The sequence below is a fragment of the Prionailurus bengalensis genome, chromosome A1, assembly GCF_016509475.1.
Source record: "Prionailurus bengalensis isolate Pbe53 chromosome A1, Fcat_Pben_1.1_paternal_pri, whole genome shotgun sequence".
Classification (NCBI taxonomy): Eukaryota; Metazoa; Chordata; class Mammalia; order Carnivora; family Felidae; genus Prionailurus; species Prionailurus bengalensis.
In genome coordinates this window covers 240,122,002-240,148,506 of record NC_057343.1, presented here as the reverse complement: position 1 = coordinate 240,148,506, position 26,505 = coordinate 240,122,002, and the positions used below count along the sequence as shown (strand labels likewise).

The 26,505-nt window shown below is 63.3% G+C and overlaps 1 protein-coding gene across 2 annotated transcripts in view; it reads right to left on the bottom strand.

Annotated features, from left to right (window-relative positions):
• SLC12A7 (solute carrier family 12 member 7) overlaps positions 1-26,016 on the bottom strand; it is a 69,789-nt gene extending 43,773 nt beyond the window's left edge. For both annotated transcript variants that reach the window (XM_043601740.1, XM_043601747.1), the window contains exon 1: positions 25,812-26,016. In XM_043601740.1, coding sequence (XP_043457675.1) covers positions 25,812-26,001 — 190 coding nt within the window. In that variant the 5' untranslated portion in view covers positions 26,002-26,016. The remainder of the gene's footprint in view (positions 1-25,811) is intronic.
• Between the last annotated feature and the right edge of the window lie 489 nt (positions 26,017-26,505).

Genomic DNA, 26,505 nt, shown 5'->3' with positions numbered 1-26,505 from the left:
GGTGGAGGGGGGGGAACAGGAGCATCCAGCTTTGGGCCTTGGGGCCCCTGACCTCCCCTCAGGCCCAGATACCCTGTTGTCCCCCTGAGGTCCACGTGCAGGCTGTTCCCAGCCACTGGTCCCCCTCACAGCCATCACATGGGACTCCCAGGTTGTGGTGTGTGTTACTGATGTCACCTTGGGACTTTTTGCTGACGGTGCTGGCCAGGTTCCACCCCCAGGCCCCCATTGAGCTCCCCAGGCAGGCTCACAGGACACCCCCTATGGCTCCCACCCCAGGCTGGGTCTGGGTGTGAGGCGACACCATCAAGGAGGCCCCAAGCTTGCAGGAGCACAGTCTGTGGTCAGGGGCCATGAAACAGATTGACATTAAAATGGTGGCCATGGGATTCCCTTGCGGCCTCGAAGGCACTGTTCCGGAAAGAAAAGCTGCCTAACTCTTCTCCCTTACCATCAGGCACTTCTGCTCGTCGATGGGCTCCCTTCAGAGTGAGAGGTGGACCCCCAGGGCGCCAGGACCACAGTCGTCCACGCAGCCAGCCCAGGCCTGTGTCGGAGTCTGTAAGGACAGCCCCACGGATCAGTAAGGAGAGACCGGCACCTCATCAGAGGGCCGCCTGTGCTGCACACGGGGCGTGGGAAGCGTGTGGCCACTTCGGAACCCCCCCACACACACACACACACACTGGCCAGGAGCCCCCGGTCCCTCTCCCCACAGAGACACACACTCGGATGCTCGGAGCGGCGCGGTCTTCGCGAGCCAGGCGGGAGATGAGCCACAAGCCCGGCAACACCACGGGCAGACGGACGGGAGGGTCCGAGCTGTGCAAATGCGTGCTGGCGCAGAGCTCAGTGACAGCTCGTGCAGGCAGGGCCAGGCGCCAGGACGGTGGCCCTGGGCACACCACTGGGCTCCGCAGTGGGTCCCGTGTGTGACCTTACTGGGGGGAGAAAGCATAGCTGAGAGCCACCTCTGACGCGGAGGTGGGCTCAGCCCGATGCCCTGGGACGGAGCTCAGCTCCACGAGAGGGGGCAGCAAGCCCGAGGCCCCAGGTGCGCCTCCCCCTGCCCCGAGTCGCTTGTGTCCCTGGCAGTGGGCCACCCGGGGCGGCATCTCCCACGTCCTTCTGTGGGCGAGCGCCAGGGAGAACTGTCCATCACATCACAAAGAACTCCGTCTGGTGCACCTGTCCCGGCGGGAGGTCCCAGGTGGGTGGTCTGTCAGCCCCGCGGGTCTCATGAGTCCAAGCCCTGGGGCAGGAAATGTCCCAAAGCTCCCTTGGCGGGCGCGGCTCAGGGCCTTTATCTGTGCTGTGCCAACTACTCACAGGGAAAGAAGACAACCATCTACAGCAACAGCAATGATGCCCGTTCTGTGGGCCCCAGAGAGGCCGAGTGGATGCCAGATGTCACACAGCACAGCGGGGGGCTGGGACAGCAGGCAGCTCCGAGAGTCCACAGACCCTGGGCGGGGGGTGGAGACTGGAGCTGCCCTTCCGGGGACCCGAGCCCACTGCCCACCCACAGCTCGCCCAGGCCCTGAAGGCGGAGCCCTGGACACAGGGCCACAGGCCACCCTCAGTAGCTGGCACGGGCTCTCCCAGGAAAGGGCAGCTGTGTGCACACCCGGCCTGGAAAGGGACTCTGGCCGAGCGTCCTGTGGTCGCCGCACCGCCCCCCCCAACACCGGGCGGTGGTGTCCGGACAAGCTGTGCAACGGTAGGGGTCATGTGACCCCCAAGGAAGGTGAGCTCCTTTGCTGACCGGTTCCTCTAAGAATTCAACAGTCCGTCACCGAGCATCACCGTGCCAGGCACCGCGGCCGTCCCTGGACACATAAAGTGGGGGCCAGTGGGTCCCCACATCCCAGGCTCCATCTGGTGTAGGAGGCAAGGTCTCCAGGCCTCAAGGAAGAAGGTAGGCTGTGCACAGTGCTGGTGCGGTGGGCGGGGGGGGGGGGGGAGGGGGGAAGCGGGGAGGCACTTGGGAGAAGGAGACCCCGGCTACGGGCAGGTGCAGGGGTGCAGAGGCAGGGAGGTGGGTGGACAGAACACACCAGGTCCAAGAAGACGTTGGCCTTCCTCCAGGGCCAGCATCTGCTCAAGGGTCTTGGCTGGTCATCCAGGTTCTCTCCCTGGACCCTGTCCCTGGGGAGGCGGAGTATGGCCTCGACACCACGAGGCCGTCGGGGCCTGCCCGGGCCAGCGGCCAAACACTAACCAGACCCCTGCCGCCCCCACCCCAGCCCTTGTTCATTTGCTGTCCCTTCTTTGGAGGAGTGACCCCTCCAAAGTGACAAACTGCCCAGGTCACCCCAGGTGGCCCTGCACAGGGGCCACCGTCTTGGGAGACTGCTTTCCCACGGCAGCTGAACCCCCAGGCCCACGGTGGCGGCACCCTGCTTCTGTGAGCTCACCCCTCCTGAGGCTCCTGAGACGTTGTGGGGACGGCCAAGGCTGGCCACCACGGCCTGTGGCTATTGTTCATGGGAGCCTGTGGTGACCCCCGCTGTCCCCAAGTCCCGTGGGGGTGGTCACTGGGTCATCCTAGAGTCCTCGTGACCAGACCAGCATCCTCTCTGAGGACGGGACCCCCACTCAGGACCATGCTAGGGCCTGGGTGACTGTTTTCGGGAGGGAGGCGGCTTGAAAGGCGGCCAAGCATCGGGGTCTCACACAATGTAGTCAGTGGGGGTGAAGACCCCAGCTTGGGGGCTGTCACAGCGACCCAGTGCCACGCTGTGACCGTGTGTGGGCATGTAGCCCTGTGGACGTGGCTGCCGTGAATCCTGCCACCACATGGGCCTCCCTGCCTCCTTCACCCAACCTCACATCTGGACAAAAACGTCTGCATTTTGACTTTTCTTCCCCTTTCTGAAAATTGGATTCTGTTTAATTGTGGCAAAATACACAGGATAATAAATTGGCCGTTTTAACCATATTTAACTGTGGTTCAGGGGCTTTAAGTACACTCACGAGTGTTAACACAGTCAGACAAGGAGGCCGCCGGATGGGTGCTCTGATGCGCAAACAGAGGAGGGGGCCTGAGAACAGCCAGGCAGGCAGCCAGGCAGCCTCACGTGCCCTATGACCCATCAGGTCACCTCCTGGCTTTGTGTCCTGTACAAACCCCTCCCGCACTCCTGCTGGGGAAGCTCCAGATAAACTCTGGGGAAAAAAAAAAAAAAAACCAAAACCTGTAAGGTGCCTCAGTTTACCTTTTAACATATTGTTGTGCAACCGTCACCACCATCCGCCCCCAGAACTTTCTATCTTGCAGGACTGAAGCTCCGTCCCCATGAAACGCTGACCCCGGACCCCGGGCCCCAAGTCCCTGGAGGCCACGTCCCCCTTTCTGACTCTACGTATGATTTACACAGGGGAGTCACGTGCGATACGTCCCGTGTGACCAGCCAATTCCACGGAGCACAAGGTCCTCAAGGTCCATCCATGCCGTGGCAGGTGGCAGGGTATCCTTCTTTCTTAAGGCTGACCACTGTTCCGCTGTACGGATGGGCCACGTCGTGTGTCCAGGCTGACCACTGTGCCACTACACGGATGGACCACATCGTTTGTGCCCGTCCGTCTGTCGACGGACACGGGGGCTGGTTCCACCTTTTGGCTACTGCGAATCATGTGTTTCACTAAGTGACGTCCCCTGGATGGAGGTGGGGCGATTTCCAGGCAATGTGTCTAAGTAAGAAAGAAAAGCATCGGGATTATGTTCCTGTTTTTGTGAGGAATCGGGCGCCCACGCCAGCCTTCTGGGAGGAGGCGGGAGGCGTCTCCCTGGGCCCACAGGAAGGGGACGCTCCCCATACCTTCTAGCTTGCAGCATGAGCCAGCCCTGCTGAGACAAAAATACTTCACAATCATTTAAATTAAACAAGCTGCTGCTGGCCGAGATAAGCAGGTCACAGTCAGGCGCCCAGGGCGGTGATTTCGATCCTATTATTATCCACAGCACTGATAAGGTGACCAACGGCCTCTCTCAAGGTCACACCTACCATCCCAGGAAGGTGGGGAGCCGCGCAGGGTTTTGGACTCTCTCTGGGGGAGGGCTGGGGGCCTGTGCAGAGGCCAGCCCCGAGGAGGGGAGACGGGCTCTGGGCGGGTCCTGGGCGTCTGGGTGTAACAGCTCCAGCCGCCCTGCCCCTGGAGGCAGACAGACACCCGAGGATCCAGGCAGGAGGACCCTCCGAGAAATGCATAAAGCCTCCCGCCAGCCCTCCCCCTGCACCTCCCGGGGGCGGCCGCACAGCAAGGCCACCAGGCCGGAGACACGGGGAGCGCCGGCCCCCCGCCACGGGCTGAGATCTCCTCACCAGCGCGGCCCGTGTGCGTGTCTGGGGGACACACATGCGTGTCTGGGGGCCGTGGACCCCGAGGGGCAGCCGGGGGCGAGGGCACACAGAGACCCAGTGCGCTCTGCCTGCTGGACGGTTTCCAACCGGCTGAGCCGTCGCCTCAAGCTCGAAACTGCCAATTTTGCTTGGCAGCCTGAACCCAAATTCACCTTTTTCTGGACTTTCTTCTATTCCGTTAGGGGGAGAAAAGGGGCAGTGTGCTTGAGCCACAGTTTCTGAGTGAGATAACTATCTCTGGGTTTAAGTGCCTCGTTCAAACATTAAATTTTTGGCTTGAATCACACGAGAGCTGACAGAGAAAGTGCTAGAAGCCTCGCCGCCATCCACAGAGAAATACTTTTTGTGTAAATGCCACAAGTCATTAATTTCTATTTTCTCGGGGCAATGAGTCAAAAATACATTTAAGGAAAAAAAAAAGCTTTGATCACAACTGGAGCACAGCAAGGTCGCTCGGGCCTTACAGCTCAAAACCTCGAAGGTGACCAGCAAGGTCCTCTCAGAGACAAGCGTCACAGCCCGAAAACATGTCAAAGTGTGATGAGCACAGAGAAAATAATGGAAAGCAGGTTGACTAAGACCGCGTGGCTGCCACTTCCTGCTCCCGGGAGGGAGGACACACACACTACAGAAGCAGAACCAGAGAGCGTCTGCCACATCGGCTTCCGCGGGGGCCACAGACCACGGGACGGAGGCCACAGCTGGCCACCTCGCCGTCCACGCCAGCAAACACAGTCCTGCAAAACGAGGGAAGACGATGACATTCCCAGGAAACAACACCCGAGAAAACTCCCCCCAGGCTGAAGGCAGGCGGTTCCGGACAGCAGCACGGAGATTTGCAGTCACCGGGGAGGGGGTGGGAGGTGGGTCAGGACGCACACAGCGACGGCGACACGGCGTGGTGGCAAACTCACGAGACGCGAAGTCCGTCTACTGAATTCAACTGCTCAGGAGCACGGGCCCCACAGGTGAGAGGTGACCGTGTGAACACCCACCCCAACAAGCCAGGCACAGCCACGAGAGTCGCAGGAAGCCGCTGGAGGAAACGGAATGACGAAAATACACGTTTAATACCAGAGAAGGCAAGAAGAGAGGATCCCGCACTGACTCACCGGGTGAACGCACCACGGGTGAGCCCTTCTTTTTTAAAAATTTTTAGAAGTTTTTGTTACTTTTTTTTTTAATTTTTTTTTTCAACTTTTATTTATTTTTGGGACAGAGAGAGACAGAGCATGAACGGGGGAGGGGCAGAGAGAGAGGGAGACACACAATCGGAAACAGGCTCCAGGCTCCGAGCCATCAGCCCAGAGCCCGACGCGGGGCTCGAACTCCCGGACCGCGAGATCGCGACCTGGCTGAAGTCAGATGCTTAACCGACTGCGCCACCCAGGCGCCCCTGTTACTTATTTTTGAGAGAGAGAGTCACAGAGTGTGAGCGGGGGAGGGGCAGAGAGAGAGGGAGACACAGAATCCGAAGCAGGCTGCGGGCTCTGCAGAGCCTGATGCGAGGCTCAAGCGCATGAACTGAGAGATCATGACCTGCGCCGCAGTCGGACGCTCGACCCACTGAGCCACCCAGACGCCTTGCCACAAGCCCTTCTGAGGACATGTGCCCCGGCACCCTTGTCCCTGAAAGCAAACATGGACGAACGTCCACGCTAATGGGTTTTCGCACATACCTCTCAGTAACTGATGGGATGAGTGGACAAAGACAAAAGCTCAGTGCAGACAAATGAACTTTGCACCCATGTGTAACGAGACTGGCCTCACCGGCAGATGCTAGAGCACACACCCAACAGCCACATAGCGTATCCTCCCCAAAGACGCGTGAACGTCCGGCAGAATCACAAGCAATTTCAACCCACTTCAAAACTGTGAATGTGGCTTCATTTAGACACAGGGTCTTTGCACAAGTCATCAAGTTCAAGCAAGGTCACCCTGGGGCCGGTGGGCGCTGATCCAGGATGACTGGTGGTGTTGAGGAGACAGGTTTGAAAAGCAGGAGGAGGCAGTCTCGGCCTGACACAGACAGGGTGAGCCGTGCAGCCCAGGGCCACCCGGAGCCTCTGGGGGCAGCGCCTACCCCTTGACACAGGGCCCGTAGCGGCTGGATGGTGGAGGGTAGCACTTCTGTTGTTTCACATCCCTGGTTTGTGACATTGATACTGACAGGAGATGTGACGAATACTTGGTGATAATCATTTTTAAAGTGTAGATGTAGACAAATTCCTTGGGAAACACAACCTACCCAAAGTATCGCAAGAAGAAAGAGCAGCTCTGAAGAGCACGGTATCTCGTGAGGAAATTAAAACCTTCACACACATACACACACACACACACACACACACACACACACACCCCACGGCCCAGATGGCTGCCTAGGGGTTGTTTTCTAAACACTTAAAGAAGAAATAACACCAACTATATTCAACTTTCACAGATAGTTAAAAAAAGCAATATTGCCTAGCTTGTTTTATCGAATCAACGTTGGTCATCGAGGAACTGCAAGGAGGAGCCACAAAGAGACGTGCCACGGCCGGCAAACGCATCAACGTGCCCCTAACTGCAGGGATACGGCGTCCTGTTTTCATCCCGGGGGAGGTTTCATCACCTCCCGGCCGCTCAGGAAGAGGCACAAGGAGGAACTGTACATTTCTGACTCCTCGCATCACAAGTCGGTGCAAGTTGACTTAAGCACGCGTGTGTCCACCAGAAGGACTAGGGGCGGCGGTGGAGGGCAGAGGGGGCGTGGCTGGGACACCGCCCCGTGCCAACCGGTCCCGCCTGGGCAGGAAGTGGGCGTCAATCCAGAGTCCAGTGAATCAAGGTCACTTAGCCCCAGTTGCCTAGATAAAGTCTTTATTGTCCACAGCACAAGAAACAGGACCCGAATGACAACACAGCTCTCACGCAGAACCGGGCAGGTGCCTGGAGACCCAACACCATCTCTCGCTGAGAAACAAAGTTAACGTAAACAAGCACCAGACCCACCAGCCAGTCAGCTAGTCTGGGAGGCCGGGACCTTGGGCTGGCCCCGGGCCATCAAGTCTCCTGATATCCCGAGGCACATCTTCTGGACACTGGTTTCTTTCCTCCTCACCCTGTTGATGGAAGGTTCTAGAATTACCCTTCTCAGATGCAGGAAATGTGTCTTGTCCTCCATCACCCAACACAGCACCCAACGGTGCTCAATGAGTATTTGCTAACCAATGAGCTTGGCCACCCAAGATTGGTCCCACCAGTGGTGGGAGGTGGGAGGTGGGAGGTGGGAGGAGGGAGGCAGGAGGGGGGAGGCAGGAGGCAGTCTCCCTGGTTCCCATCAGTCCCCGTGAAGTGCATGGAAGTGTGTGTGTGTGTGTGTGTGTGTGTGTGTGTGTGAGCACGTGTGTGTCCACCCAGGGCTCTGCCCTTCCTGAGGTACAACCATGTCTTCTAGATGTCAGGGCACCTTCCCAAGGAGCCTCCCACAGCCACCACCAGGCCATGGTGCCGCCCCTGCGTCCATCGCTGGGGCACAGGGCACGGGGCACAGGGTGGGTGTGGTAGCCACATGGGCCCCTCACTGCTTCAGGGAAAGCCGTGCCTCGTGGCTCCGAGAGGCAGAGCCCCTGCGCCCGCTTGGACCCGCCCAGGCGGCACCAGGTGGGGCTGCAGGTGTTTGGAACTCAAACACCTCTGTCCGAGCAAACACAGCACGGCGGGACTCCGTGGCCGTGTGCCACACCAGCCGGCGGGCGGGGTGGGTACCATCTGAGGGGCAGGGGAGCCGGACCCCCGCGTCCTGGGGGCAAGGAGGGGAGGGGGCCACCGAGACGCAGACGCCAAGTGTGAGCCAGCCAGTGGCTGCCGAATGTGTCCGGGGCGTTTCTGGATGGCCAAGGGCAGGCACAGGAGGGCGTGGGGCAGCGGGCAGCTCGCAGGAAGACAGGAGACAGTCCAGGCCAAGTCTCCAGCTCACCGGTAAAACCACGGTAAAGACAAGGAAGGCGTCCAAGAGCACCCACTCGGCTCCCCCCAGGGCCCCCGAGGCCTGGAGGTCAGACAGGGCAGGGAGGGCGTGTTTCCTGGGGACAGAGCTCCGGTTTGGGAGGGTGACGTGATGGCCGGTGGGTCGGCTGCACTCAGTGTAGATGCTTGGAAATTTTTGTGTTTTGTACGTTTCGCCACAATTATTTCTTTTAAGTTTATTTTTATTTATTTTGAGAAAGAGAGAGAGAACGAGCAGGGGAGGGGCAGAGAGAGAAGGAGAGAAGGGATCCCAAGCAGGCTCCACATCGTCCGCACAGAGCCCGATGCGGGGCTCGATCCCACGCACTGTGAGATCGTGCCCGGGGCTGAAATAAGAGCCCGACGCTTGACCGACAGAGCCACCCGAGTGCCCCCATTTTGCCACAATTGAAAGCTAAATTCTACAAGTCTGTGTAGTTTCAGCTACGCAAGTCTGAGAGTGGAGAGGGCTGTCGGGCTGAGCAGTGCCTCCAGCACGGTGAAAGCCAGGGCACATTGGTGACACCCTGCCCCAGGCCACCAAGAGAGTCACCAGGGGACCATGCAGGACCAGCCCGAGACCCCAGAAACTCCCAGGGCTTCCCCCTCTGCCCTCCAGCCCCTCCTGGGGAGCACAGGCCCCCACCAGAGCAGGACACACCGGCCGCAGGGCCCCCCGGGTCCCACTGGCCTCAACCAGGGGCCTGGCCAGGGCCTCCTAGCCCCACAGGAAGAACCCTGAGAGCACCTGGGAGTCCTGGGGGAAGCAGCAGCCTGGGCCCTGGCGGGTGTGACAGGCGTGACCAAAGGAGACAGCAGAAGGTTCTGGCTGGGGTGGTGCCCAGAGGCCCCCTGGAGCTCAGCTTCCAGGAGCTGCCAGACGGCCATGCCCAGACCTGGGGATTCGAAAGGGGAAGACGCACTGTTGGAGGTGGGAAGTCCCCTGCCGCCCTGCTGTCCTCTGGTCCCCCAGGTCCTGGGCGCCAAGCCCTCAGGGCTGGGGTCAGGTGTCCAGGGAGGGGACTGCCCTGCACACACCCCCACTTCCCCCTAAAGAGGGGAGTGAGCAAACCCACCAAGTCCTTGATATCACCTCCAAGACTTTATTTCTGGATGTGGTTGAGAAAGTACATGGAAAGTCACCTAAAACTGCACATACTTGGTTAACTAGAGTCTTAGCTGCAGCAGTGACTGTCCCCCTGGACCCCACTGAGGCAGCCACTTTGGGCAGCTCCTGAACCCTTCAGAATCTTCAGAGGCCCCAGCCCTTGCTCTGGCCTGAGGTGGGGTCCCTGGGGCAGGTCCCTCGGGAGTGTCCTGGGCAGGGCACGCCTCTCTGAAGGGCCGCTGCAGCCTCAGGGACAGCTTGGACTGACGGGGAGCCCCGCCTGGGGGCTGCAGGGCCCTAGGACACTGGGGTGGGGGAGACGCCCCTGACTCCCCAGTGGGAGCTGGGGGAGGGCAGGAGGATGGGACCGGGTGGGAGTCAGGGCCCTGAGGCTGGGCTGGAACTTTCCAGAACTCCTCCTCCAGCCCCTGGCCTCCCGGCAGGATTGAACAGCAGTAAGGGAACAAGCAGGGTCTGGCGTGTGGACGAGGTCTCAGAGGTAAGCCAAGGACAAGGCGGCCTCACCAAAAAACGGGCCTCCAGCAGAGCTCGAGGTGGGAGCGGGTCTGACTGTGACCCCAGGGCACCACGGCCTGCGGCTCCCAAGGTCCTTGTCCGCCCCCTACTGGCCGCCCTGTTACTGGCCTGAGGGGCCTGGACGCTGCCCTCCAGCCCAGCGGATCCTGTCTGTCCAGAAGCTGCCAGCTTGTGTGGGAGCCCGCACCAGAGAGCCAGGTGCCGGCACCACACGCAGAAGGTTCTGGAGACTCAACAGATACACACAGCCCTGCACGGCCCCCTTGTGGGCGGTCACCACAGGCTGTGAGGGCAGCAGAGGCGTCCAGGCACGGGATCTCCCCTCCTGCTCTGTGTTGGGAGCCCTACGTGACCCGTCCCTCCCCAGGCCTCAAAAGCCCGCTCCTGGTGAGCGGTGGGAGCCTGCCCTGGTGTCTCAACCAGCCCCTTGTCGAGGATGTGCCTAGAGGCACAGGGAGATGGGCAGTGTCACCCCAGGACCCGACCCCCAAGAGGGACACCGGAAGTCCCCCAACCACCTGCGTAGATGGTCTTCCCTCTGCGGTGAGCACCCCGCCCCCCGCACCCCCGCTCGCTGGGCTGAGGCTGTTCCAACACCCCCCCCCCCCCCGCCACCTCAGCTCGTTCAGGGTGCTTCCGCTAAGTGTGGTCCCGGCCTCCTTCCCTCCAGGACCCCGTGGTCAAAGCACCCCAGATGGGGGTCGTGAGAGACACACAGGGTGCCGGTCAAATTGGAGTTTCAGATACATGCTGACTTTTATTTTGGTGAGGAGTCTTCCTCGCGTTGCTTGTGTTTACCTGACACTGAAGCGTCACGGGCACACTGCCCTGCCGGCCGCTGGGCCTGGCCATCCCACGCTCGCGGCGTGAGGTGGGGGTGCGGGCAAAGCTGGCCACGACCCCTCTGCGCTGCGGTGGCTTCAGGGTCCCTGCCAGCCTGCCTCTCCCAGGGCGTGTGCGATTTTCCAGTGCTCCCTGGGGACTCTGCCCCCAGAGAGGGAATTAGGCAGGAGCAAGGTAGTCACGTGCATGTTTTCATCATTTCTTACAGCCCACACTATCTCCTGCCAGAAAGCCGAGGGTGCCCCAGCCATGTGCTTCCAGGGTAGGCCTGGGCACCGCACAGGACGGAGGGGGTGCAGCGCCAGCCGCTCAGCGTCCAAGGACCTGTCCTCAGGACAGAACCCCCTCCCAGCACGAGAAGGCCAGCGACCCGAGGCAGAGAGGCCATCGGGGCCCAGACGGCGAAAGAAACCTGCACAGCCTTGTCTGCGTGTTTTCCGGCCCAGCCGGCGCCGGGGGTGGGCACGAGGAAGCCCCCAAACCTGGAGAGCAGAGCGAGAGAGCAGGCCAGTGTGCTGTCCCCGCTGGGAGCCTCCTGCAAGCCGTGCCCCGCACGGGTGACCCCAGGGCCTTTGCTCTTGCGGAAGGTACTTCTCCAGGACCATCACGAACGGGCCCCGTGGTGCGCGGCCAGCAGCTGTTCACTGGTCACCTCGAGGTCGCTCCATCCCCTGGGGTCTCCATCCCTTCAAGCACATCCTGCCTCCACTTCACGGGCTGTCCTCCCACCTCATGGAAATCTGAACACAAACAGGCAAACAGAGGTTCAAGCCCAGGGGTGACTCGGAGCCTGCTCCCCATGCAGCCTCAGGGCACAGGACAGGACGACAGGACCCTGCCCACGGCCTTGGCGCCATCGGTCCAGACGGTCAAGACTTGACCGGTGACCGCTGCGCATGCAACCCAGAACTGGCCACGGAAAGCCAACTCGATCCCCTAACCAACCACACAGGAGGCAGTTTCCTCGTCCCTGCCGTCCCTGCATCCGCAGCCCCGCCCCCACCCCTGCCAGCCCCCGCCCTTCCGCTGTGACACTCTGCCAATCCCCTGCCCGCCTGGGCGTGTCTGCCAGATCAGTGATGCGCCCACCCCGTCACCACAGCTCCCTCTGCCAGTGCCCGCCCCATGTCTTCTTCATGTCCAAGGTCCCATCTTGAATTTGCCACTGCCCCAGGGCCTTTGCACTGTCGCCCTTGGGCTGGACATCTGGGCAGCTTAGGGCACCTTTCCAGAAAGTGACCTTTGCACTCAAGGCCCTTCCTGCTTGCTCCTTGCTGCAGCGCCTCATCTGAACTCACAAGGCTGAGGGGATGCGGCACCCCGCGCTGAGATCTGCCCCAGGCCTGCCCCCCAGCACCTGGCGAGACCACGGAATGGATTCTGCCGGGCCGTCTCCCACTGCCGCTAAATTACACATCCTTCGTGCAGGTTGGGTAACAGTCACCATGTTGGGGACAGAAAACCTGGGGCGGAGCGTCACTCCCGGGGGAAAAGCCCCAGCTTCCTTCTCCCCGTGACGACGGCCCGCGCCTGACCCTGTGGCCCGGACCCGCTGACCCCAGGGGGACCCCGGACCCAGCCTCCGCCCCGTCACCGCGCTCTTGTCACGGGCCCTGTCCGGGCTCCTCAGCCCGCCTGCTGCCCGTCCCCGGCCACGCTGTCCTGCCACAGGGGTGCCACGGACTGCAAAGTGGACCGGGAGCTCCTCGCAGGTGTGCGCCGCCTCCCCAGACGCCCCTGGGCCGTGGGCGGCGGGGACCAAGTCCCTGGCGCAGGGGGCGCGCGGGGCTGCCTGGTTCCAGGGCCCGCCCTGAGCTCTCCGCCCCGAGTCCGGGCTCCCCCGCCCCGTCAGCCGGGCAAGAAGGGAAAGGCACGCGGCGGCTCACATGTGCGCCGGCGCACTGACCCCACAGCTGTCCCCGTCCCCAGACGCAGCGAAAGAGGCACGGAGCGCGTGTGCCCTCCTGCGGGAGCCCGCACACACGCTCTGGACGGTGTCGTGCGCACGAAGGCACGGAAACGCGGGCAGTCCGCGGCACGGCCCTCGGGGCTGCGTCCCGTCTTACTGCCGCACGCTCCGAACCCCGACGTCCCAACCAGGAGCCTCACCCCTGCTGGGTCTTACCGTCACGACTGCACTTCGAGGAAAGCATGTTTCCGAATCGGAGCCAAGCCCCAGTGACCCCGGGATAAGACAGCGGTGGCCCGGAGTGAGCGCGGGCCGGAGGAGGCCGCTCGCTTCCGCTTCCGCTTCCGCTTCCGCAAAAGCTGATTCGCAAACAGGCTCAGCTCCGCGGGCTCGCGCTCGGGAGCACGTCGGCGGGGGCTGTTCTCGTGGCTTCCGCGAGGAAGCCCACGTGGGCCGTCCCGTGGGGTCCGTGTGAGCAGGCGGCGGATGCGGCTCTCCCCGCGGGGACGGCGGCCGGCCGGCGGCACCACACCGGTGGCTGCAGACACAGCAGCTGACCCAGCGCTTCCCAGGTGTCGGGTCAGGTCCCAGCCTCGCAGGCCCCTCCAGCACCCCTCGGCCCTGCTCCGTCCGTCATCCACTCGCTGTGGGACACAGCTGTCCCCTCCCTGCTGGGGTCCAGCCTCTCCCTCCAGGGACGGCGGCTGGACAAGGCCCCAGGAAGCCCTCGAGCAGGTGGTCCGCCGCGCTCGGCCCCGGCGGGGCTGGGGGCTACTCGCCCCTGTAGATGCCGACGGCGGGGCTGAGCCCCATGCCAGGAGCAGCCGGCATACAGGGCACCAGCCACAACGATGCCACCTGAGCAGGGCACGCCGAGCTTGTGCACCTCCTCCTGCGCCCCACCCTCTCCAGAAACGGCTCCCAGGCGAACCCAGCCCACCCCTCTGGCACCCCTGACAGGACGAGCACCCCGCGGCTGCTGGAACCCAGCCACATACGGGGTCTAACACACGGGAGCCTGCTCTCAGGGCTCTGGAGCCACACGTCCCACAGCCAGGGGTCACAGCTGTGCTCCCTCTGGAGGCCCTGGGGCGGGGGCTCCCTCCTGCCTCTCCCTCAGGGCCTGGCCCTCCAACCTCTGCCTCCTCCTCGCGTGGTCTCTCCTGTGCATGCCTGTGTCTTCCTCTGTGTCTGTTGTAAGGACAGTGGTTATGGACTCAGGCCACCAGAGAACCCAGGATGACCTCTTCACCTCCACATCCTTAACTCAATCACGTTGCAGAGACGCTTTTCCCAGCCAGGCCCATTCACAGGCACCAGGGGCTAGGACGCAGACGTATCCTTTGGGGGCCATCATTCAGCCCCCCTGCTAGCCTCAAAACCAACACAAGATAAGGTCCAGACTTGGAGGTTTCTGGTTCCCAGGGAGGGGCTCCAGGAGGGGCAGACCCCAAAGCTTCTCTGTGGCCTTCGGCAGACAGTGGGACCATCTCGGACAGCGGGACAGGCTGGCAGGCCCCCCGGTGGCTGTCTGCTTGCCACTAACTCACCCAAAACGCATGGCTTTCTGCCACGGTCATAAAACACGTGTCCTCAGGGAGCAGCTTCGGGGCAGGAGACCAACCGTGCCCTGTCCCTATGGACCCCCACCTACCATCCGGCCTTTCAAAGGGGGACGGCTGACGTCCTGAGCTTGGAAGGGCTGCCAGGGGTGGAGGGGCTCAGGCCAGCAACAGGTGCATCCTGGGACCCCCAACGGCCCCACAAGCCAGGCTTCACCCTCACCCTCGCGGGCCGGGCCCCGGGCAGGAGGAGGGAAGGAGTGCTTTCCCCGGCCTTCGCGGGGGCCTGGCAAGTCCCCCGTGGAGGGGAGCCGGGCTGGTGACAGCACCGTCCCCCGGGACCGTGATGCGTGGGCCCACACACAAAGCAGGGGCCGAGGGCAGCACGGGGTGGGGGTGGACAGGGCGGGAAGGCAGCCTCGTTCTCAGGAGGTCCCCTCCCCGAGCTGTGAGTGGGCAGAGGCAGTGAGGCCTGGCCCACCCAGGAGAGTGGCTCATCTCAGAGAAGTGGTCCCGATGGGTGGGCACAGAGGAAAGGGGGCTCCACAGCATGGCCTGCTTGACCCCTTGGGCAGCCATTTCTACAACCCTGTCACCCCCCCCACACACACACACACCCCAGCAGCAAGCCTGCTTTTCCCCGGGGCAGCGTCATTTTACGTGGTTCTGTGAGCTCCTTCTGCCCCGCTGTCCGAGGGCACACCTCATGCTGGCCCTCCGAACACTCAGGGGGAGGGGGCGGTGAGGTTTCCAGAGTGCTTTCTCCACGTCCCTAAAGCACAGTTCTGGTGCGTGTGACTCGGGCCACCGGTCCCAGAAGTGATCAGCTGAGAAGACCGGCCTCAGGTGCTAAGCGTGCTGGAACGTGCTAGAATCCACCAGCCCGCCCCTCTGCCTCCCAGAACAGCCTTGAGTCTCAGTGCACCAAAGGCATGGGACAGGCCCAGAGGGGTGTCGGCCGAGGGGCTCGCTCCTCCCTGCGTGGGTCAGCACCCCCCAGGAACCACCCTCACAAGACCCCCGAGAAGCACAGTTCTCAGCTGGGAGGACTCCAAGCCCACATCTACACTGGGTTGGGGAGCTCAGGGCGGTCACTCCGCCCAGGTTGGATCCACGGGTGGGAGGGAACCCTGCAGAGAGCTGTGTGGGTGCAAGCAGGTTCATACTTCCTGCGGGCCACGGTGGGGACAGCCAGACCCACAGGACCCTACAGCCCCCACCGGGGGGGTGGGAGCCACAAGCCTGTGTGAGCTCATACAGGCCGTTCTCAGGAGGAAGCCCCTGATCTTGGCTGCTTTTTCCCTCCCGGTGGCTCAGTGGGGGGTGTCCCTGGAGTCTCTTGGGGGCGACCCTAACCACTGGTCTGCATCCCCAGGACCCTCAGGAACAGCCCCAGGCCTGGTGGCCTCACCTGCTCCCCTCAAGCCCCTCCAGCAGCCCCCCGGGGAAGCCTGACACAGCAACACAGCCGGCCACCCCACTCTGTCTCTAGTCCAGGGGGACGGGGACACTCGGGTCTCCAGGCAACGAGAGGCAGCGAGGAGGAGCCCGGGGCCCTGGGGAGGGCTCAGGTGGCCTGCGGGGGAGGGGCAGGGGAGCCACAGGGAGGCGGCTGCAGGGACAGGCGTGTGCCTCGGTCCAGGTGAGGCAGTCCAGGAGCCCCCGGCCGGGGAGGGCACAGGGTCCCTGTGCTGGCTGTGGCTCAGTGCCCTCGCGATGGACCACAACGGGGAGACCGCTCAGGGGAGCCACCGGGGGCACCAAGGAGGCTGAGCTGACACAGGCTGCACAGGCTGGCGGTGTAGACAGCACATGGGCTGAGGGTCCGAGAGCCGGGCGTGGGCAAGGCGCTTTCCCCCGAGGCCGGTATCCTCGGCGTGCGGAAGGCTCTGTTAACCTCCTCTTCAAGGACCCTCTCCGAGTGCGGTCACATGCTGGAGGATTTTGTGGGGACACAGTTCAGCCCTAACACCGCCCCGCCTCCCTGCTCCCCTGCTCCATCGTCTGAATCCTGGAGCAGACGCTCTGGGGCTGTGGGTCTGGTCCGTGTCCTGCTGGGCCGGGCCCTCCGCGCCGGCCCGGCCGTGCGGTTCCGCGGCCACTCAGCACGTGTGGTTGGTTAAGTTTAAGTTCAAATTAGTTAAAAATTTGAATAATTTAAATCCAGCTCTTAGGTGGGCCCCAGCCACAGTCCACAGGTCCACGGCCACCTGTGGCCGGTGGCTGCCATCGGGGAGCCCGCGGCCTGTCGGGTAGCTCGGACCGGAGGACGGGGCACGAGGGTGGGCGGAAGGAGCGAAGGCGGGGAAGAACGGCGGGCGAGTGAATGGCTCTCGGGCACCACACGGGGAGAGAGAAACGAGCTGTTTTGTCTCGGGCACCGTTACCGTGGACACCGTCAGGCGACTCCGAGAGCTGGGTCAGAGGCACACAGGAGCCGCCGGCCGCTGTTACCCTGGAGAGGCCGCCATTCCCCGCACCACGCGGCCACAGTCACGCCACTCGGCCTCGCCCGTCCCGCCCGCCCCCGGGCCCTGCCGCCACCGAGGATGAGGACGGGCCCCTCACGCGGCCCCCGCGAGCTCCCCGGGCAGGCGTGGCCCCAACCGGGGGAGGGAGATCACCTCACCGGCTGCCTCCGCGGTCCCCGCCCTCCTCCCGCCCCCTCCTCTGTTCCCCTCCCTGAGCTGCCCAGAATACCAACCCCGGCAGTGGACGCCCGGCCGGGAGGGGCCTCCACACGCCCCCCCCCCCCCCCCCCCAGCTCTTCTGGTGGCTTCTGCTCGCTGGGTCGCGCGTGCAGAGCTCAGAACACACAAAAGCAGGTGGGCAGGAGGACAGTAACAGGGGCTCCACTCGGCGCGTCCCCGCCTCGGCGTGGCGCTGCGTCCCGTGCGCGTGCTCGGCAAGGCCATGAAGGGGCAGAGGGGGGCCCCCGCCCCGTGCCAGACGCGGGGGCGTGCAGTCGGGAGAGAGCCCGCGTGTGACAGCCGTGCCCCAGGGAAAGCACCTCCCGGAAGGCAGAGTCCTCCGCAGCCCAGGAAGGGGAGCCTCTGGAGCTCCAGAGCATTCCGTGGCATTCTTCTCAACGAAAACAGGAGAAACGTGGGGTCTCCGTCGATTTTCCCTGGCGTGTCCTCCCCCACACCCAGTCCCGCTTCTCCGCCTACGGTGCCCTGAACCTGCTCCCTGAGCTCAGGCAGTGCGGCCAGGCTCCATGCACACTGTCCTCACAGAGTGTGTCTGAAAGGACCCGCGGTCCCACCGAGGGGAGTCGAGGGGAGTGGAGCGACCTGAGGGAGGCGCCCGGTCATGCTCCGGGGCACCCCCAGCCACCTGGCCCCACCGAGTGAAACCCCCGCGCCCCCCACTCCAATCCGGACTCTAAATAGTCTCCAGCCAGGCCGTCCCACCTGCACCGTCCCCCGAATCCAACCACAGAGAGAAGAGGGTGCAGCCCAACCACGGGGCGAGGGGCAGACAGACCGCCCGCGGGCACCCGCAGAACGACGTCCAGGGAGGTCCGTCAAGCACAGCAGCTTGCCGTCCAGTGTGTGCGGGTCGGGGGAGGGGGGCGGATAACAGGGCAGACGGGACACAGCGGGTGGCTGCCGTGCTCTTCTGAAGCGACCATCTGCGCGAACGGGAAAAACAGGCCCTCGCCTCCAACCCCCCCCCCCCCCCCCCCCCCCCCCCCCCCGCAGCCCTTCCCTCCTTTCCAGAGCGGCCACGCGGCCACGCAGCCACACAGCCACGCTGTCTCCTCTCCGAGTCCCCGAATCCCAGCAGAGCCTCCGAAGCTCGCGAAGCACGTGTCCAACCACTCGAAACTGACCCCGTGACACCAGCGTCGGCCACAAGCATGACAGAGGAGCGAGCCACCAGCTCTGGGGCACGGCTCGGAGCACGGACCCAGAGCGCCTAACAGGACTGGTAAATAAACGTGTAGCCTTTTGCTGCGGACTCGCCGAGGGCTGGAAGCCTCCTTGTTCAAGCTTTGTGTCCTGGGGGCTTTATAAGGGCTTCCTTCAACACTCAGGGCCAGAGAATGAAGGCACTTTTGCTCCGAAAAAAGCATTTCCGTTAAGAGATAAAGTTTGAAAGAGCATATGCACCACGATTCATCCCCGTGTGCATGCACGTGCGTGTGCACACAGATACACAGAGGCGGCCTGGAAGAGGCTTTTTCATAGCGACTATTTCTGAGGCCTTTTTCTTTCCATTCTTGTGATGGTTCATTCGATGTCTCAACTTGCCTGGGCCACAGTGCCCAGATTATTAGGTCACACATTATTCTGGGTGTTTCTGTGAAGATGCTTTTTGGATGAGATTAGCACTGAAAGTGGGGAGCTTTGAGTAAAGCGGTCCCCCCGCCTCCAGACATGGGTGGGCCTCGTCTAATCAGTCAAAGGCCTACATAGAACCGAAGCTGACCTCCCCAGGCAGGAAGGACTCCTGCCAGCAGACGGCCTGTGGGCACGACAGCCCTTCCTTGGGTCTCCTGCCTGCTGTGCACCCTGAAGATTTCAGACTCACCAAGGCACAGCTGCATGAACAATCCAATTCGTCAAAATAAATCCCCGTCTTTCTCTCTATACACACATCCTGTTGGTTCCACTTCTCTGTGGGCCCCAACTACGGAAGTTTCCACTTTTCCCCAGGTGCCTATAGTGAGCATCACGGCTCCACCACAGTTTTTAGGGAACTTTTCAGAGCACTTGATGCCCTGAAGCGCCCACTCGGCCCACTGGGGGTGGCACCAGGCCTGGGGCTGCTGCAGGAAGGAGGGCTCGGGCTCCCTGTGCCCAGCGAGGACTGGGGGCCGCGTCTGCCCGGCTCCTGATGGCATCGTGCGGGAGTCTCCTCCAGGAGGCAAAGCTCTACCGCCCGCCCTGCAGGCAGGAGAGACCTCACACGTGCACACACACCCACACACACGTGCACACACCCCTGCACACATGCCCGCATACACTCGGGCACAGACGCCTGCATGCATGCACACCTGCACACACGCGCACCGCACACAAGTATGCACACACACCCGCACGCCCTGCCTGTGGCTGAGACACAGCACGACAACCCAGGGGGCCGTCTGGGGGGGCTGCCTGCCTCGTGTGTGTGTGTGTGTGTGGGGGGGGGGTCTCAGGTTCCTCCAGCGGCAGGAAGCTGGGTCCCTGATCCCCAGCAAGGCCAACTCTGAGGCAAAAACCAGTAAGTGCTGCATCTGGAAGGGGAAAGTGCAGGCAGCAGCCGCTGTCCCCATTTCCAAGGACAGGCCACCCAAGCTGAGCCAAAGGCAGACCACCCGGTGCCCTGCACCCGCCCTTCCTTCAGAGGAGAACTCCTGCTTCGGGGCATTCAGGATAGCAGGGCGAGGGGCTGTGGGCCTCGTGGCCAAGACTGCTGTCCCCCATGTGTCCGGGGTGGGGGCGGGGGGCTTCCCCACTGGGTGGTCGGGGCCCAGGGCTCCTTCTTGGTCCCTGGAGGAGCGGGCTGGGGGCAGGGCAGTATGGGAGTTGGGGGGGGGGGGTCGTCCCGGGCCCACAGCTCCTCCCCACCGGGCAGCAAGCCAAACTCTCCTGGGTGCTGCTTGAAACAGGAAGGTCCCTGCACAAAAATATCTCCTGCCAAAGTCCTGAGGTCACACCTTGCAGAGAGTAATTTAGATGAGAATGGGCTCACCCCTGGGAGAGCTGGCTGGCGAGAATTGATTTAATCAAAGCTGCCTCTCAGGCCTCCTCCCCCTCTCCTCGGAAATCCGGAGCCCGTCTCTGCAAGGGGCGGGAGGGGGAGGGGATGAATTTGGTTTCCTCTCACCCTCCTCTCCGGTTTGCTTTTCTCATAGGTGTTTTTTGTTTTTTTGTTTTTTGTTTTTTTTTGCTGCGGTAAAATATATATAACATGAAGCTAAAAACTTGCAGCCAAGGTCTTTACGGTTCAGCTGCTGGGCAGCCATCTCCACGGCGGCCCCTCTTCCTGAACTCTGTCCCCGTGAAACACTCTCCAGCCCCTCCTGGGGCCTGGCGCGCCCGCAGTCCGGCCCTCCTGGGACTCCTCCTGGGACCTCCCATGTGGACACTCATGTGTCTCAGCTCCCAGGGCACCGTCCCCCACGTCCATCCCTGTGGTAGCAGGTGCCAGGATATCCCTCCTTCTCAAGGCTGCAAATAGTCCTGTGCGTGGAGGGACCGTGTCTTCCTCACCCGTTGTTCCCTCGACAAGACATCTGGGTTGTTTCCACGTTTTTGTCTGCCGTGAACCTGGGCGTACGAACCTGTCCAAGTCTCTGCTTTCAGACGCTCCGGGTGCGTGGCCAGGAGCGGGGTCCCTGCGCCACACGGTCACTCTGTGTTTAGCGTTTTGAGGAATCGCCACACTGTCCAGCAGGTGCTCGGTCTCCGTCCCCACCGGCGGCGCCCAGCGTTCTGATTTCTCACGGCCTTGCCAACACCTGCTTCTCTCTCTTTTGTATCATAGCCATTCAAATGGGCGCGAGGCGGCACCTTTTTGTGATTTTGATTTTGATGTCCTTAACGGTCGGTGATGTTGGGCGTTCTTTCCATGTGCTTACCGGACATTCTTATAAAGTCCGTTCAAGGCTTCTCCTCATTGTTTAAACTGCTCTTTGCTGTTGTCAGTTGTGAGAGTTCTTCATATATTCTGGATATTAATCCCTCATCAGATACACCGTCTGCAAACATCGCCTCCCATTCTATGGGTGCTTTGGATAGTGTCCTTTGATGCATGTTTGCATGTTTTAACCCTGTGCTTGTAGCTGCCTCTTGCCTTTTGCCACCCCCCCTACATATTTGTATAGTAGCCAACATCCCTGGACACACGTGTGGAACCCCCAGCCCGAGCCCACGTTTGCACGGCGGAGCCCTTGCTCACGGGGACAGGCCTGGGTGGGAGGGGAGGCGAGGGCAGAGCATCTGGGCGCCCGGGGAAGGCCCTGTGCACAGGGCGGCCCTGGGCAGAATGGGGGCTCCCGCCGGGGTCCTGGGCCTGCCTGCACAGCCCCCTAGTGGGTTAACTGAAGACAGACTTCAGTGTGCATAGTGGCTAACTGAATACAGACTTATCACGTAATTTTTTTTTAAAAAAGTTTATTTATTTTGAGAGACAGACAGAGAGAGTGAGCAGGGGAGGGGCAGAGAGAGACGGCGAGAGAGAGTCCCAAGCAGGCTCCGTGCTGTCTGCACAGAGCCTGACATGGGGCTCGACATGGGGCTCGACTTCACAAACCATAAGATCATGACCAGAGCTGAAACCAAGAGCCAGACGCCTAACCGACTGAGCCCCTCCCAGGCGCCCCATCATGTAATTTTTGATGTTTAAAGAGAATTGGTGTCTCCAAATCCACGACACCACCCCACGGAGAAGCCAAACTGGGCATAAGTAGCAAAGGAGGGAAGTGACGACATGCCCTGAGAAACCACCAAGGTGAGAATTCTCTGGCCAGTGACAAAGCCGAGCATGTTCTGGGCAGCGCTGCTCCCTGAGAGCTGGAGGCGGCTCCCAGGTCTACGCGACGGCCGCGCGCCATGAAATATTTAAGTAAAGAGAAAACAGAGTGTGCCCAGCGGGTGGCGGGTTCTCTGACACCAGAGCTAGGCAGCCCGCGCCCTGGGCTCCGGCTCAGCCTGCCTTCCCCGGCAGCTGAGGGCATCGCCAGGCCTCCTTCCCGACGAGAAAGTTCAGCCAGGGAAATGGGACTTTCCCCTGAAACATCCCTGGAGCAGAAACCCATGACCCAGTTGTGAAGTTGCACCAAGTGTAGACGCGCCGTCTGGGGTTGGGGTGGGGGGTGGGGTGGGTGGAGGTGTGCTCTCCTGGTGTCCACGGACCGGGCAGAGGGCCCAGCCCAGAGGGTGGCCTGGGGAGCCTGTTCCCTGGGGACAGCGGTGTCTGGGACCAGCACCTGGCAGAGGCTGGGCCAGCAGCGTGCCCGAGCACACTCCCGGCCTCGTCCCGCGGCTTCGCCCGGAGCCCTTGCAAGGCTGGGCGGTCAAACCCTCACCTCCTCCTGAGCAAGAAAGAGCCAAAACACACAGACGCGGACACAGACACACGCACACAACACACACACGCAGATGCACAAACGCACACGACACCCTGCAGCTGTCCTTCCGAGAGGCTCTGCAGGACTCTAACGTCCAACATCAGCTTCAGAGAAACAGAGAGGTCAGCTTTGCCGCGGGGGGAAACGGGCCTCTGCTGGCTCCGAGGGCAAACGCTAGGGCGAGGGTCCGCCTGACTCGGGGAAGCCCTGGGCTGCCCCCACCCCTCCGGGAGCACTGGCTCAGGGCAGCCCACAGAGGTGGGGCGGGATGACCTCTCCAGAGACTCTCAGCGTCAGGCCTTTGTCTGATGGCCCCAGACCTGCAAACCGGTCCAGACCGGAGACAGGGAGGTGGCTGACGGGAGTCTGGCCCCTGGGGAGCCAGGCTGAGCTCCGAGGAGTGTGGCCCTAGGTTGGAGGGGCAGGCCTGTGGCTGTGCCTCCCCGAGGCCAACTTTGCTGGCCAACACTCTCTCCCTGTCTCCCTGCCCTTCTGGCTGTGGGCGGTGTCCCACGGCCTCGGGGTCTCCATTCTGGATGTGGGGCCACTGTGCGATCCCAGAAAGGAACTGCGCCAGGAGCTGGCACCACAGCTTTCCTGGGAACAGGGGCACAGCCCTAATTCAGCCACCTCACCTTCTGGTACCGCGGCCCTGTCACTGCCCAGTTTCACTCTCCCGCCCGGTGTGCCTGGAACAGCGGTGCGGCCGGGCCGGGAAGGGCGGGCCGGCAAGCCTCTCACCCCAGCTCCCGCCCCAACACAAAGCCCTGCCGCCCGCAGAAGGCTAAGGAGACTCGGCGAGCCGGGGTGTACCGGGGAAAGGCTGGCTGAGCCCGGGGCACAGGGACGGGGCGCCAGGACTGGGATTTTGTCCTGTCCCGTGGCGGAGAGAAGGGACACCCCGCCGACATGCCCGTTCTGCACAAGTGCACCAGGGCAAACTCACTGGAGGGGAGCCAGTCTAAGGGCAAAGTCGGAGGCTCAGCCCGGCGGGTTCCTGCTCCGGCTCCAGGGGGCACGACGGTTACTGACGCAGTTGGGGAGCCTCTGAGCCTGGAGGCTGCCACCCTCCAAGGGTCAGAAAGCTCCCCTGGGTCACAAGGAGAAGTGGGAGGGCGACATCAGAAAACCCGAGTTGCTTTTTATGCTCAGTGCACATTGTCATGGGCAGCGTCAGATAATCGGTCTTTTGTGCCCCCCCCCCCCCGGGGAGGGCACAGCACACCACCCTTTGATCCCAACGGTGCCGCTGGAGCCCGATTGTGGACCCAGCGTCAGCCGGACCCAGCTCAGAACCGTTGCCGCGCCTGAGGGCTGAGGTGGGTGGAGGGGGTGGAGGGGGTGGCTCAGCCCCCAGGTGGGGGGAGGGGGGAGGTCTGACCCACAGGAAGAGGGGGAGGTGTGTGAGGGCGAATTCTAAGGTCAGGCGGGTGTCCCTGTCCCCAAACAGCCCCCTGCCTGCCATCTACCACGTCAAGGACCCTGGTGAAATGCCCTCTCCCGCGTCAGCGTGAGGGTAACAGTATCAGTCGCCCGAGGAAGGGCAGAGGGACAAACTGACCTGAGCAAGTCTGGCACCAGACCCTCTCCCCAGGGGCACCGGCCAGCATACTGGCCACCCAGGGCAAGGGGCAGAGGGGGCCAGAAGGGGCAGTGAGGTACTGGGAGGACCCGGACGGTCAGTTTGACCCGGGGCCACGTCCCTGCCCGGGGTGGCGGGACCTGGGCCCTGCTGGGCAGAACAGCTCCACGCAGGACGGTGCCCACTGAGAGTCTACGTTCCGGCCACACGGCCTCCAAGACCCCGGTTCCTGTGGGGAAAACCGTGGCGGGGCCTCAGGGTCCCCCGGGGCGGGGAGTGGAGACCGGGCTCCCTCAGAGGCCACACCGCAGGCTGCCTGCCACTGCTGGGGGGGGTGGGAGTGGGGGGGCTCTCTCCTCACTCGTGCTGTCCCAGGTTCCCCGGTCTCTACTGACCTCAACTGTCACGGCGATTTCCCTTTTCCCTCAGAACAGAGGGACAGTGCGGCCCCAGAAACAGTTAGCAGCTCTGACCCCTACTAACCGATGAACAGGAACAGCAGAGTCACTGCTCACAGAGAAAACAAGACGGGGCTCCCGAGGGCTCCCGGGTTAGCAGGGAAACCGTGGGGGAGGGCCCTGCCTGGCCCACAGCAGGAGCCCAAACAATGGCTCCCCGGGTAAGAGGCTGACAGGGAGGGAGCGGGACCTGAGAACCCGCGGCCACCAGAGTGACAAGTGTCATGGCGACCCCTGATGGAGACACACCCCAGCGCCCACCACGTGTCCTACCGCCAGGGTCTCGGGGGTCTCGGTCTCAAGAGAGGGCATCTGCAACCTGTGTGCACACGGAGTGCCCGTCACTCCCGAGGGCCGCCCGCTCAGGTCTCATCCTAACATTAAAAGTCCCGAGTCAACAAAGGCCTTGCTGGGAAAGAATCTAAAATCTCCGCTCTCTGGAGCTGGTCCTCACCGTGAGCGCAGGCCAGGCTCTCCTGTAATATCCTCCCCACTGGGGGCCGGACTGAGGCCCTTCTGCCCAGAAGCCCACGGACCCCCGTTGGCCTGCAGGAAACCTCAGACCCGGCACCTGAGAAGCCGCAGGTCGTTGGGACATCAGCCCAGAGGTGGAGGCCACGCAGTCCAGCAGGGCTGGGTGCCCCCAGGAGCGGCCTGAGGCTGGAGGGCAAGGCCTGTCCTCCCCCTCTGCCCCCCCCCCAGGGCTGTGGGCTGCCAGGAGGGGCCCTGTCGGTACACCCCAACACACCGAGACCGCGGAGCCGGGACCACCCCGGGGGCTCGCTAGCACTTCGCGACGCCGGCACAGCACAGCCCTCAAAACCCAAGGAAAGTCGCTGGTACGGGCTAGATGATTAAAGGCGAGGGAGTGCGGGGCCCACGGGGAAGAGGACACAAGCTTAGGGACTGACCAGAGGGCCGTGGGGTTCTAGAAACACAGCTCTGACCCAGGCCTCCCTGACCCTGGGCCGTCTTCACTCCGAGGAGGGGCCCAGCATTTCCCTGGCGCTCTCCAGGCGCCCCAACTCGGCCTCCACACTCCAACGTGACTTCCCTGGACGCTCCGCGCTCCGGAGGCAACGAGGTCAGAGGATGCCAGGAGCTATCACCCGTCAATCCCCGCCCCCACCCCCCACCCCCGCCCCGACAATGGCCCCAGGGACGCACATCGCCCTCCAGGGCGCACGACAGGGCAGAAAGGCGGCATCGGGGCCACAGCCACGGTCCCCAGAGGAGCGCGCGGGGCACGCGCCACACCAGCTCGACCCCAGCGCTGAAGCCGCCGCCACCGCGGCTGTCCCCAGGGCCGGCGCTCCGTCAGCGCTCCCGCAGCCCCGGCCGGCGCACAGACGAGGTGGCCGGGCGCCCTCGGTGGGCGTCCCCGCGGGCCGGCACCTACCGTAGCGGCTTGGCTCGCGGCAGTAGCGCAGGATGGGAAGCGCGTCAACCCTCGGCGACTCGGGGACGGCTGCGGGGTCGAGGTCCGCGGCCCGGCCGGGGCTGGGGAGATGGTCGCCGCCGCCCTCGGGCCTGGGCCCCGCGTCCCCCGCCCTGCTCGCCGCGGGGGTCACCATGAATCGTTGGGACATGGTGGCCCGAGCGCCAGCACCAGCCTCCTGGTCCCCGGGCGCAGCCAAAGCTGAGGGACTCGAGCCCCGCCAGTGCGCCCGCGGGCGGGGCCCGGGTCCGCGCGGGGAGGGAGGGGGCGGGGCGGTGGGGGGCGGGGCCCGGGTCCGCGCGGGGAGGGCGGGGGCGGGGCGGGGGGGGGGCGGGGCCCCGGTCCGCGAGGGGAGGGCGGGGGCGGGGCCGTGGGGGGGCGGGGCCCGGGTCCGCGCGGGGAGGGTGGGGGCGGGGCCGTGGGGGGGCGGGGCCCGGGTCCGCGAGGGGAGGGTGGGGGCGGGGCGGGGACGGGGCCCTGGTCCGCGAGGGGAGGGCGGGGGCGGGGGCGGGGGGGGGCGGGGCCCGGTTCCGCGCGGGGAGGGCGGGGCCCGGGTGCGCGCGTGGGGGCCGGGGTCGGGGCAGCGGTGGGGGCGGGGCTGGCTCTAGGGGTAGAGCCCCCCCTCGGGGACCCGGGAGGCGGCCGGGGCGCGGGA